The sequence below is a fragment of the Callorhinus ursinus genome, unplaced genomic scaffold, assembly GCF_003265705.2.
Source record: "Callorhinus ursinus isolate GAN/ISIS: 27379988/994484 unplaced genomic scaffold, GSC_fseal_2.0 scaffold39, whole genome shotgun sequence".
In the NCBI taxonomy this organism is placed as follows: Eukaryota; Metazoa; Chordata; class Mammalia; order Carnivora; family Otariidae; genus Callorhinus; species Callorhinus ursinus.
This window is the reverse complement of record NW_027397101.1, coordinates 9,809,607-9,822,484: the sequence shown is the minus strand read 5'-3', so window position 1 is coordinate 9,822,484 and position 12,878 is coordinate 9,809,607. Positions and strand designations below refer to the sequence as shown.

The following is a 12,878-nucleotide window of genomic DNA, read 5'->3' as shown; positions in this document are numbered from 1 at the left end:
ATAGAATTGAGAAAAATGGATTGAGGGGGAAAGCTGATTACATTCCTAACACCTAATAATAGGAGAAATTCCAAATGTATTAAAATTTTAAGTGTTTAAAGAAAAGATCAAAATACAAGGGGAAACCATAGAAAGTAGAAGGCCTTTCTAATTATGACATGAACCTCAGAAGTTATAGAAAGAAAGATAGCTAAACCATGAGAGACTATGGACTCTGAGAAACAAACTGAGGGTTCTAGAGGGGAGGGGGTGGGGGGATGGGTCAGCCTGGTGATGGATATTAAAGAGGGCATGTATTGAATGGAGCACTGGGTGTTATACGCAAACAATGAATCATGGAACACTGCATCAAAAGCTAATGATGTAATGTATGGTGATTAACATAACATAATAAAAATAAATAAATAAATTCAATTAAATATTTTTAAAATGTTTGTGGTAAAAAGTACAAGCAAAGTCAAAAGGCAAATATCAAATTGGAAAAAATTATGAACTTATATCACAGACAAATGTTAATCTCTCTAATGTATAAAGAATTATTAGAAGTCAGTGAGAAAAAGACAATTCAATGAAAAAAATGGGCAAAAAATATGGACAGTTCACAGAAGAAGAAGTATGAATTGTCTTTAAACATATATTAAGACGATCACTAATAACAAGAAAAAGTTAATTAAACCACTTTTACCTATCACACTGACAGAGATTAAATTCACTATTTGGGGGAATAGGATAGAGAAACAGATCTCACACTTGTTGGTGAGAGTGTAAATTGGTACATATTTTGTGAAAGGCCATTCGGTAATGTCCATCAAGTTTATAAATACTATAGCCTTTCAGAAATATATTCTAAGATATACTTACATGTTTTTTCTTTAAGATTTTATATTTATTTATTTATTTATTTATTTATTTATTTATTTATTTGACAGAGAGAGACAGTGAGAGCAGGAACACAAGCAGGGGGAGTGGGAGAGGGAGAAGCAGGCTTCCCGCTGAGCAGGGAGCCTGATGCAGGACTCAATCCCAGGACCCTGGGATCATGACCTGAGCCAAAGGCAGACGCTTAACGACTGAGCCACCCAGGTGCCCGATAAACTTACATGTTTGTGATATGATGTATGTACGAGGTTATTTACTGTGGCACTATTTGTAATACCAAAAGACTGGAAGCAGCCTAAATGTCTTTTAATGTCTATGAATATGAGACCAGTTAAATACAGCACATCCATACAGTGGAATACTACAGAGCCCTACAAACACATAAAAAAGCACCTTACATATTGGCTGATATGGAATGACCTCCAAAGTCACTGGAGGAAAGAATATACACATATACACAGACATCTCTGAAAAGACATACAAGAAGCTGATAAAACTGGCTGTGTTAGGGAAGGGGAACTGGGTGACAGAGGGACAGGAGTGTGAAGGACAATTTTTATGGCTTTTGCAGTTTTAAAATTTATAAATAAATAGGAGAGGTCGTAAGACGTTGTGAGTCATAAGTGCCAAAATGAACTATAGAGAAAATAAGTAGTAAGAAATAAATAATAAATAGTTACAATAGAGAGAATGAAGTAATCTTTCAACCTTCTCCTTCTATTTCTTTCCCCCAAAATGCACACATCTTCTTCTAAATATAGTTTTGATTGCTTTCATTAACCTCTACCTTTATCCTCAGACCCTACTGTTTCATTTATCTCAAGATGTGTCAAGATTTCTAATAATTTTCCCATCAAAGTTATATCTCAATCTCATTTCAACCTCTCAATTTCAACATGTGCTATGTGCAATAACAAACAAGCTGAAATTATTTATTTGAGGCAATCATAAGAAAAGAAAAACATCTTTTGGAAGGTACTTTAAAAAAACAGTAGTTAAAATCTTGCCTGTTGTTTGGAAAATGTGTCATGGGCCATTTTAATAATACTTGTTTAGAGAATTAAAGATGTCCTCTCCTGGCATCTTTATGTAATATGCACAATAAAGAAGGTAAGCTTTTAGATAAAAGATGACTTAATAAAGTCACATATCAGATAATTATGGTGTCCATGGAGATGCACAAGCCTATATATCAAGATATGAGAAAATATTAAACTTTATATTTCTATTATATTATCTTATCCTCATAATTTATAAAGTAATATAAAATTTGTAAATAATAAATAGGCATGCATAACTGTTATTGTGTGCTCAACCTTTTTTTTGTGTGCATGTGCTCAAACTTTTTTTTTTAAAGATTTTATTTATTTATTTGAGAGAGAGAGAATGAGAGATAGAGAGCACAAGAGGGAAGAGGGTCAGAGGGAGAAGCAGACTCCCCGCCGAGCAGGGAGCCTGATGTGGGACTCGATCCTGGGACTCCAGGATCATGACCTGGGCCGAAAGCAGTTGCTTAACCAACTGAGCCACCCAGCCTCCCATGTGCTCAAACTTTTATCCACAGAAGTGTGTAATCAAAATGTTTGGTAACCACTGTCAAATGATGTTTTTTGTTTGTTTGCTTGTTTTCACATAAATAAGGAGAAATCACATACACTATAGAATGTTGAATCAGGCATAGCGAAAATCAGCTAAAAATTGTGAATTTCTAAGTGAAATGTTATTAAATTCATTTAGTATGGAACTTAGCAAAACACTAACTGAAAAGAGGTATTTAGTAAATAATAGAACTTCCAAGTTAGGAAAAAAGTGTTAGATTTCACCTATTCCAAATCTCCTATTACAAACAGGAGGTAACCAAAACTCCTTATTACAAACATTCTCTAACAGGCTAGAGAGAATAAATAATGTTTTCTATGTCATATGACTGACTCATGGTGACAGAGCCCGCTATAGAACCCAAATTTCCCAACCCTTTGTCTTTCTACTGGACAATACATGGGGGGTGAGAGAGAGAGAGAATAAAATGGAGCGGGTCTTTGAAATTAAGCAGCAGGCAACCTGTGTTTTCATGATTGCATTTTTTCCTATTACTTTCTTTTCTCCTATTATCCATACCTTTATTTTTTTTTCAATCCTTCCCAAAATCACATCCCATTTTAGAAAATGGAATAATGAATTTATTTTTTATCATGTAATTTTTTAAGCCATTCTAAAGGAGAAAAATTCAAACCTGAAGTTAATCCTGTTTTCATCCACCTCCTCTGACAGAATTGACCTCTGAACTCTAAATGCCTTTTTCTTGACAGTGATCCCCTGAAAACAACCAGAAAAAAAAAAAAAAAAAAAAACACATGCAACTCTACCCAAAGGAAATGGAAGGTGAAATGGGTTGGGAATGGATGCTATAGCAGTTGAATTGTAAAGAAGCAATCAAAATTAAAAATTTATTCCAAAGGGATGGTAAGAATGTAAATCTACAAGAACAGATCCTATATTAACTCTTCAAGTCCATTAGCCTGATTCTGAGTTGAGTTATCTCCAGGGCTCTCAGAATAGAAACAATACCATGAGGATGACAAAATCGAGATCATGACGTTAGGAAAAAACTAAAGAGAAATGAAAAGTATTGGGCGCCTGGGTGGCTCAGTTGGTTGAGCGACTGCTTTCGGCTCAGGTCATGATCCTGGAGTCCCAGAATCAAGTCCCGCACCGGGCTCCCTGCTCGGCAGGGAGTCTGCTTCTCCCTCTGACCCTCTTTCCTCTCGTGCTCTCTATCTCTCATTCTTTCTCTCTCAAATAAATAAATAAAATCTTAAAAAAAAAAAGAAATGAACAGTATTTATCCAGGTAATTCAAACCCATTTTTAATACCTTGATTATATTTATGTAGTCCCCTCACAACATTGATAAAGGAAATTTTCAACTTTGAATGTTTCCTGCTCTTGAGCTCCCAGAGAAGCTATGCTTTAACATTTAACAAGGTCAAAATGATTTGACAAAACCTTAAAGCATGGGTTCTATATCAGAGCACACATTGGCCTTCTTTGTTTAAAAATAAATGATAAGGGGCGCCTGGGTGGCTCAGTTGGTTAATCGTCTGCCTTATGCTCAGGTCATGATCCCAGGGTCCTGGGAATGAGCCCCACATCAGCAGGGAGCCTGCTTCTCCCTTTCCCTCTGTTGTTTCCCCTGCTTGTGCTCTCTCTGTCTCTCGCTGTCAAATAAATAAATAAAATCATAAAAGTAAATAAATAAATAATAAGTAAAATACAAAATAACCAAAAATGAGCATTCTGAACACAAGGGAAAAAAAAAAAGAAACTTCCCCAGTTCTCATAAAGTCATACACCCTTCCAATATATTAAACACTAAGATAAAGTCTGTGACATTCTGGAATGTTCTTCATCATGACGTCATTCTTTATGTAAAAGCATATATAACCTTGCACCGAATGTTTCTTCCCCAGAACACTCTCTTCTTTGTGAATACTGTGTACCCCAGGCAGCTATCCTAACTTGTACTGGAATAAAACTCTTTTCCTTTCTCTTTAAAATTAAAAAAAAAGAAAGAAAAGAAATGTTTGTTCATTTTGCATCGACAATATGTACAGGTGACATATAAGAAATTTGTATTGACACAGGTATTGGTTTCAACTATGGCAATGTCACTTAACCAGTTTTATCATTTTTTAGGAAAATGATACCTCATTGGGTTGGGAAGACTAAATGGCATAATGCAGATAATCGCTTAGCAAAGTGTCTAGTATATAGTTAAGCACATATAAAACTTAACTCTTTTGAGTTACACACCTTCAGACAGGTGAAGTGACACGCTCAAGGGAAGAAACTTAGAAACCCAGACTCCTCCTCTAAGGAAACTAAGAATTGAGACATTTAGGAGTTTGGCTAAGTCATAATCCTGAAAGTGATTGCGGCTGGCTGTAGGGATAGATGGCCCCAAGTAAGGCCAAGCTTGTTGCCACACAAATCCACAAGGTAAGGCCCGCCACCATCTTTTCCCGTTGAAGGCAGGCCTAAACTACATTTCCCAGGGACTCTCAAGCTGCTTCCGGTGCAGTGCGCCGGCGCTCTGCTTTCCGGCCGTATCTTTTACGTCAGTTCCGTCCATAGACTAGCCTCCCTGAAGCCGAGCTCCTGAACATGGGTTCTTTCCTGTCCCAGCCTCTACAGCAGATCAAGGTCCCTGCGCCTCCTGAGGCCACCAACTCCGCCGAGTCCCTGCTCCGCCCTGCACCTGGAGCGCCGACCTCTCCAGCGGAAGCCCCTCTATTTAATAACTGCTGGAGCTGTCGCGTGCTTTCAGGGGCGGGGCTGATAGGGGCGGGCGGGTACGTGTACTGGGTGGCGCGGAAGCCCATGAAGCTGGGATACCCCCCTGGTCCAGGGACTATTACGCAGATGGTCATCGGCATCAGTGAGAGTCGGGGCAACGCAAGGACTTTGGGCAGGGGGAGGGGGAGAAATGGGCCGGAGCCACGTGGGTGGGTTGCGGGGCTGGTCACGTGGCGGAGGTACACCAAATGAGAAGCAGGGGCGGGGAGAGGAAGTTGTTGGGATGCTTTCCTCATTAAAGAAAAATCACAGTATTGAGAACTTTTACTAGCTTCTATCTTTTTAATCCTAACAATGGCTATTAAACATAGGTATGATTATAGTAATCCTTTTTTACCGCCGAACAAACTAAGGCACAAAGACTAAGAGGTATTATGTTCAAGGTCAGATAATCAGGATGTGACCCAGCTGGCGCCAGACCCCTTTTTTTTTTTTCCTCCAGATGCTGGAGAAAGTCTGAGTGAGAGTACATAATCTTGGTTAGGAACTAGGGCTTTGAAGTCACATCTTAGGCATGACTTGTAAGCCCACATTCTAGGTGTACCATGGGTAAAGTGGCCCACAGTCCTTATCTGTAACAATAATAATTATGTGGTTATTATTATGATAATTGATTGTTAAGGTATCTTACAGTAAAATGTAGTAATTCTTTTTACTCTTCAAGCCAGTTGAATGGGTAGAATTTTAGGTTTATAGATTTCTTACCTTTTTAATTAGATTCCCCAAATCAGTTCTCCTTAAGTCCCTTTATTGCTTGAGGAGGTAACCGATTTTTTTTTTTTCCTCTGAACTTTCTTTTCCTTTTCTGAGTTTGACTCTTAATAAGAGAATGTAATGGTGATGTATCTTCTCGGAGTGTTGTGAGGATTAAATAAGATGACATATATGAAAGCACCTAGTAAACTGAGGTGTAACATCCATGTAAAGTGCTGTTTGTTGTTTTTTTCCCTAGGCTTTGCTTGTTGGGGTGTAGTCATCCTTTCAGACCCCAAAGGAAAGGCCTTCCGTGTTGACTGAAAGTACTGCCTGTGAAGTCATCTTCTGTCCATGTCCCCAGGACACGAGAACAAGCATGGGATTATGGATGCTCTGGACAGACAAATGGACATTGACAGACTTCAGTCCTGAGGATACTACAGGACTGAAAGACAAATGTGGGTTGTTATTCTTTGGCCTTGAGTGTTGTGGCCGCTTTCTCAGGCTCCACAGGGAACAATAAATCTCTCAGAGAAGAGAACAAGTTCTGTGTCTTACCTGGTATAATAATTAAAAAAAAAAAAAAAACTAAACAATTTTAAATTTAAAAAAAAGAGGAAATGATAAACCAAGTTGGGAAATGAACTAAACTATTATTTTAAATAGTTCTCTCTACGTTTCCTGTTATTGGGTCCACACCTATGAACAGTCTTAACACTGGATTGGCATCATTCAATGTACAGAAGTACATAAAACTTTATCTGTGCACTGCTCATAATTTCCAAGGTGTTGTCAAATATATCAGCTTAAAAGAGTTTTAAAGCTACTCTATTTCACTGATGGTAAGTGAAACTTAAAAATAGTCCTGGTGATTTGTCCAGGGTCATTCAGCAAGTCAGTGGTGTATCTAGAACTTGTTTAGTTCTCCTTCTAGTCTTTCAGAACTCAGATGATTCCAAAGAGTCAAGAATTACCTTTATGAAACAAAAATCAGCATATAATTAAAGAAAAGTACCAAAAAACTTGAGAGAAATTCACATTTATCATTGAAAACAAAAACATTTGGTTCTTTGTCCACAACCACTGGAAATGTTTCTGTGATGACATTGACGTGCTTTTGAAATAATGACTTAAAATTTGACACTTCATTTCTAAGAGAAGCATGTGCTTCCTACCAGTTGTTTCTTTGTTTGTTTTTTTTTTCATTTCTGATATACCCTAGCTTCTCTATAAAGTTATACATTGCTGTTTTTCATAGCAGAAAGTTAGTCAAGTTCAGCTGCCGATCACAGTGTGTATGATGTTGAGCAAGTCCCTTCAGAGCTGTTACTAGTATGTAGAGGTGCCTGGATCTACTGCTGAATTACTGTATTCCCAACATTTTTTTTAGGTTAAACCAAAGTACATAAATCTAACTTTTGGTCTTGGATTGACCTACTGAATAGATAGAATAACTCTTAATATAATTTTAACATCTCAGAATTTGTACTAGTGTGTAAGCAAATAAGAGCTTTTTCCAAATAAACTTGCCTGCTTACTAGAATATTGCCAAGGTATGTTTGGTTCTTCCCAACTTGGAGCTGTTTAACTGGGTTTGAGTAAAATAATTATTTACTATGTCTGTGGGCAGTTAAGGGAATAACATTCCCTCCCCCCGAAAAAAGTAAGTTTGTTAAATTTGAAACTAATAGTTGTTTTTTTTTTTTTAACTTTGAAAAATTTGCTTTGGTTTCTGCCAGTGAAAGTAAGAAATTAATTTGTTTTAGAGATGAGTCTGATCTTCAGAGACAAAAGGGATATACCACTTTAGTCCTGCAATGCAGGAAGTACACATAGTGCCCCTATTGTCTTCCCTTTTGTTGGGGATGAAATGGGGTGAATAGAATAAACAGGCTCAAAAATCAGTGGATTATTACTCAGTAATGTAAGAACACTTGTTTAATTATGATTCATGGGCTGTAGAATCTTTATGGCATGGAAATGAGTTTACAAAGGCTCATAATTACTTGTGGCAAAGGAGAGGAGGAAAAGTACAAATAAAGGTAATTTAAAATAACCTTACAGTTTTCCTTGAAACACAAACCAAAATGTGAACATATGTGAACACGGACAATGTTCATGATGTCCGAGGTATCTATTAACTAAACCTTTACATGGCATAAACTTCAGTAGCTCAGTGATCAAGAAAGTATTACACTGGGGCACCTGAGTGGCTCGGTTAAGTGATGACTCATAATTTTGGTTCAGGTCATGATCTCAGGGTCATGAGATCTAGCCCTGTGTCTCGAGATTCTCTCCCTCTCCCTTTGCTCCTCCCCCAGCTTGCACTCATATGTGCGCTCTCTCTCTCTCTCTCTAAATAAGATCTTAAATCATTGCACCATCTCTTGTTCTTTTTTTTAAAGATTTTATTCATTAGGGCGCAAGAACGAGAATGAGAGGGGGGGAGAGGAAGAAGCAGGCTCCCTAATGAGCAGGGAACCCAAAGTGGGGCTCAATTCCAGGACCCCGGGATCATGACCTGAGCTGAAAGCAGATGCTTAACCCACTGAGCCACCCAGATGCCCCTCTTGTTCCTTTTGTGTATTGAATTGACTAGCCTGGAATCCTGTGACCAGCTAACAATGTCTGAACATAAGAAAGGACCCAAATATAGATTGATTCTTAGGATCTTGCTGTATGTTGGAAAGGGAAGGTGAGGGGGGTCTCTCCTCCCAAGCCAATTGCTGAGACTGCTGTTGCTGGCAGCAGTGGAGTGTTCCAAGTGCAGATCAATCTAAAAAGTTAATGGAGTTTCACCTGACTGATACCAATTCCAAAGACCATGCTTACAGGTTAAGCATCTCAGCCATGATTTGTACTTCACTTCCACCCTCAGCATTTGCTCCTTGTTCCTTTTTATTGGTGGTTTCTCAGCCTGGCTGTGTCTGAATTAGGGGCCTCTTGAATGAAGCCGGCTGATTTGATAACAAAATAAATTGCTCTTAAATTAAATATATGTTCAGGGCAAGCATATGTTCAACTACCCCCCAAAACCACCCTTGGCCTCCATTGATTTATTGCCGGGACTGCATTAATCAAACCGACACTTCTCAAATCTTGGTCAAGAATAGTAAGCAACTTTGAGTTGAAAAGCCACTTTTTTTTTCATTGACAGATAAATCCTTGCCTTGATTATATAGGTGTTAGGGACACAGAGTCAGAGGTGAAAGTCTTACAATTACACGTCATTCAGAAGTACCCTAAGAGCATGGGGAGAATATATGTCACTCTTCTAAATGTGTGTCTCTTGGCCTTTGAGATATTCAGCAACTTGTCATTCATTTGTAGAAAGAGTATAGAGAAATAACCCAAAGGGCGAATGTTAAAGGCAGCAATGCTGCTAAAAATCACTGCCGAGTCGTGTGACTGACTTGCATGTGCTTCAGGAATGTGGTAGGCAAGATTCTTAAGATGGTCTAGATCCCTGGTGTATGCACACTTTCTCCCAGTTATTCAAACACTGTTTTAGGTGCTGCTATGAAAGAAATTTGTAGATGTAATTAAGGTCCGAGATCAGGTGATCTTAAGATAGGGAGATTGTCTGGATGGGCTAATCACATGAGCCCATTAAATCTTGTTCTAGAAGTCAGAGACAGGAGAAGTTACGAGATTAGAAGCAAGAGGATTCAATGTAAGGTAAGTCCCTGCAGGACCAGAAGAAAGCAAACATCCCTGTGAGCTGCCTATGGGGGCATGTGGCTAGGAAGTGCAGGCCACCTGGAGCTGTTGAGAGTGATAGCTACAAGGGAAACTAAGACCTCAGTTCTACAACTACAAGGAAATGAATGCTTCCAACAACCTGTAAGTTTGGATGAAGGCCTTATGAGTACTAAGAACTGCAGCCCCAACCACTTCCTTGGTTTCAGCCCAATGAGACCTTAAGCAGAGTATATAGTAATGCTGTGAAATTGTGAAATAATACATTTGCATCATGTTAAGTCTCTAGGTTTTTGGCAATTTATTACATAGCCATAGAAAATGAATGCAAGAAGTCAGATATGTTTTGTGGTATCATAGTCATAGATGGAATGCCAGACCAAGTAGGCACCCCCATTCTGGGTATTCAGGAATTAACAAGAAGAAGCCATCTAACAGCATTTGTCTTTACAGTTTTTACTTGTTCTTTTACTGGCAGCTTTCTTGGACAGTTTTTGTCTTCTGTTTTCTAGCAAAATTGCTCCACTGCTGAATACATACATACATACATATAGAGAGAGAATTACAGCACCCTTTTTATGTGCCAAGCATTATGCTAAGTGCTTTGCAGGAATTGTTAAATCCTCTCAGCAGCCCTGTTTTACAGTTGAGATAACCAAGGCCTGGAGCAGGTAAGAATTTTCCCAAAGCCTCAGGCAACAAAGCAGTAGTGGCTTGGTGAAGAACATGAACTGGGAAATGGAATTCATGTTGCTATAGTTGTTTTCTTAGCATTCCTCAAAATGTTCAGATGTCAAAATTAGAGATTTTGAATTCTGATTTTCCATTTTTAACTTGGTTATACGTTAGTGTAACATGTATCATTAATCTTTTGGTTTCCTCTTTATAATTGAGGTTCTATCACTTATCACTCTGACAGCAATTTACATATTAATCCAGGACAAGAAATTCACATCTCCCTGAGCAGGCTCATACCCTTCCATGACTTTACCCTAAATCTCTCTCCTGACTTTCGATGATTCTCCTGAACTTCAGACTCTTTCCCATCCACAGTAGGACATTCTACTTGCCTGCCTACAGACACCAGCATCCCAACTTGTCCCAAGTGAACTTACCTCACGCCAACCTACTTCTCCTATTTGCTATTTCATTCATAGCATTTCTATCTCATCAGCTGACCATGCTAGAAACTATAGAATTATCTATGGCTCTCTTTACTCTCATTTTGACCTCTGATCTGTTAGCAAGTCCTGGTTATTTTATCCCTTTAATGCTCTTTCCTGGGTGTTCCCATTGCTATTGTTTTGGATGTGTTATCATCATTCCTAATGTAGATTACTATAATAGATTCTTAATTTATACTTGCTTCTAGGAAACCTCTCTTATCCTCCCTCACACTCTAGCCAGAGTAAACTTAAAGCACATCCCACATAAAAAACTTTCAGTATCCCTGCTACACACAAGGTGAATTCCAGACTCTTTGGCAATATATGGAATACCCTTCATTAGTTCACCTTCCATATCTTTCCATTTTTTCTTCTTCCACTCCTTGACTTCTGTTCCACACCATGTTCCTGCCACTCTTACTTAGCCAACTCTTCCTAAAGATGTCACTCTCCATGCCTTTGCACCTGCTGTTCCTTCAGCCAAAAAGGATATCCTTTTGCCTCTGCTCCATCTGGAAAAATGCCACTTGTCCTTCCAAGCCCAGACCAAATGTCACCACTCTGGCAAAGTCTTCCCTGAAAAGACTTTTTGTCATTATTTTCAGGACTGTGCAACCATTATACTTTGTATAAACTTCTATCACTACAGTTAAAATATTGCTCAGTAATTATTTATTTTGTATTTTATTTTATTTTATTATGTTAATCACCATACAACATTAATTTTTGATGTAGTGTTCCATGATTCATTGTTTGCATATAGCACCCAGTGCTCCATGCACAACGTGCTCTCTTTAATACCCATCACCAGGCTAAACCATCCCCCCACGACCCTCCCCTCTAGAACTCTCAGTTTGTTTCTCAGAGTCCATAGTCTCTCATGGTTCGTCTCCCCCTCCGATTTCTCCCCCTTCATTTTTCCCTTCCTGCTATCTTATTTTTCTTTAACATAAAATATATTATTTGTTTCAGAGGTACAGGTCTGTGATTCAACAGTCTTACACAATTCACAGCATTCACCATAGCACATACCCTCCCCAATGTCTATCACCCAGCCACCCCATCCCTCCACCCTCACCACTCCAGCAACCCTCAGTTTGTTTACTGAGATTAAGAATTCCTCATATCAGTGAGATCATATGATACATGTCTTTCTCTGATTGACTTATTTCGCTCAGCATAATACCCTCCAGTTCCAACCATGTTGTTGCAAATGGCAAGATTTCATTCATTTCGATCGCTGCATAATATTCCGCTGTATATATATATACCACATCTTCTTTATCCATTCATCTGTCGATGAACAGCTTGGAGCATTCCATAGTTTGGCTATTGTGGACATTGCTGCTATAAACATTGGTGTGCATGTACCACTTTGGATCCCTACATTTTTATCTTTGAGGTAAATACCCAGTAGTACAATAGCTGGATCGTCTGGTAGCTCTATTTTCAACTTTTTGAGGAACGTCCACACTGTTTTCCAGAGTGGCTGCACCAGCTTGCACTCCCACCAACAGTATAGGAGGGTTCCCCTATCTCTGCATCCCCGCCAACATCTGTTGTTTCTTGACTTACTGATTTTAGCCATTCTGACTGGTGTGAGGTGGTATCTTATTGAGGCTTTGATTTGGATTTCCCTGATGCTCAGTGATGTTGAGCACTTTTTCATGTGTCTGTTGGCCATTTGGATGTCTTCTTTGGAAAAATGTCTGCTCATGTCTTCTGCCCATTTCTTGATTGGATCATTTGTTCTTTGGGTGTTGAGTTTGATAAGTTCTTTATAGATTTTGGATACTAGCCCTTTATCTGACATGCCATTTGCAAATATTTTCTCCCATTCTGTCGGTTGTCTTTTGGTTTTGTGGACTGTTTCTTTTGCTGTGCAAAAGCTTTTTATCTTGATCAAGTCCCAATAGTTCATTTTTATCCTTGCTTCCCTTGCCTTTGGCGATGTTTATAGAAAGAATTTGCTGTGGCTGAGGTCAAAGAGGTTGCTGCCTGTGTTATCCTTTAGGATTTTGATGGACTCCTGTCTCATATTTAGGTCTTTCAACCATTTTGAGTCTATTTTTGTGTGTGGTAT

The 12,878-nt window shown here is 38.7% G+C and overlaps 1 protein-coding gene across 1 annotated transcript; it reads left to right on the top strand.

The window, feature by feature from the left end:
* Positions 1-5,001: 5,001 nt before the first annotated feature.
* DMAC1 (distal membrane arm assembly component 1) lies at positions 5,002-6,474 on the top strand. The gene is made up of 2 exons (XM_025887919.2): positions 5,002-5,316; positions 6,187-6,474. Exons 1-2 carry the CDS (start codon positions 5,043-5,045, stop codon positions 6,249-6,251), a joined length of 339 nt encoding a protein of 112 aa, XP_025743704.1. The 5' UTR covers positions 5,002-5,042; the 3' UTR covers positions 6,252-6,474.
* The last annotated feature ends 6,404 nt before the right edge of the window (positions 6,475-12,878 follow it).

Bases quoted from the DNA above. Each gene is read 5' to 3' on its own strand.
- DMAC1 (XM_025887919.2), top strand. From the start codon at position 5,043: ATGGGTTCTTTCCTGTCCCAGCCTCTACAGCAGATCAAGGTCCCTGCG. The intron at 5,317-6,186 runs GTGAGAGTCGGG...TTTTTTCCCTAG, and splicing joins GCAGATGGTCATCGGCATCA to GCTTTGCTTGTTGGGGTGTA.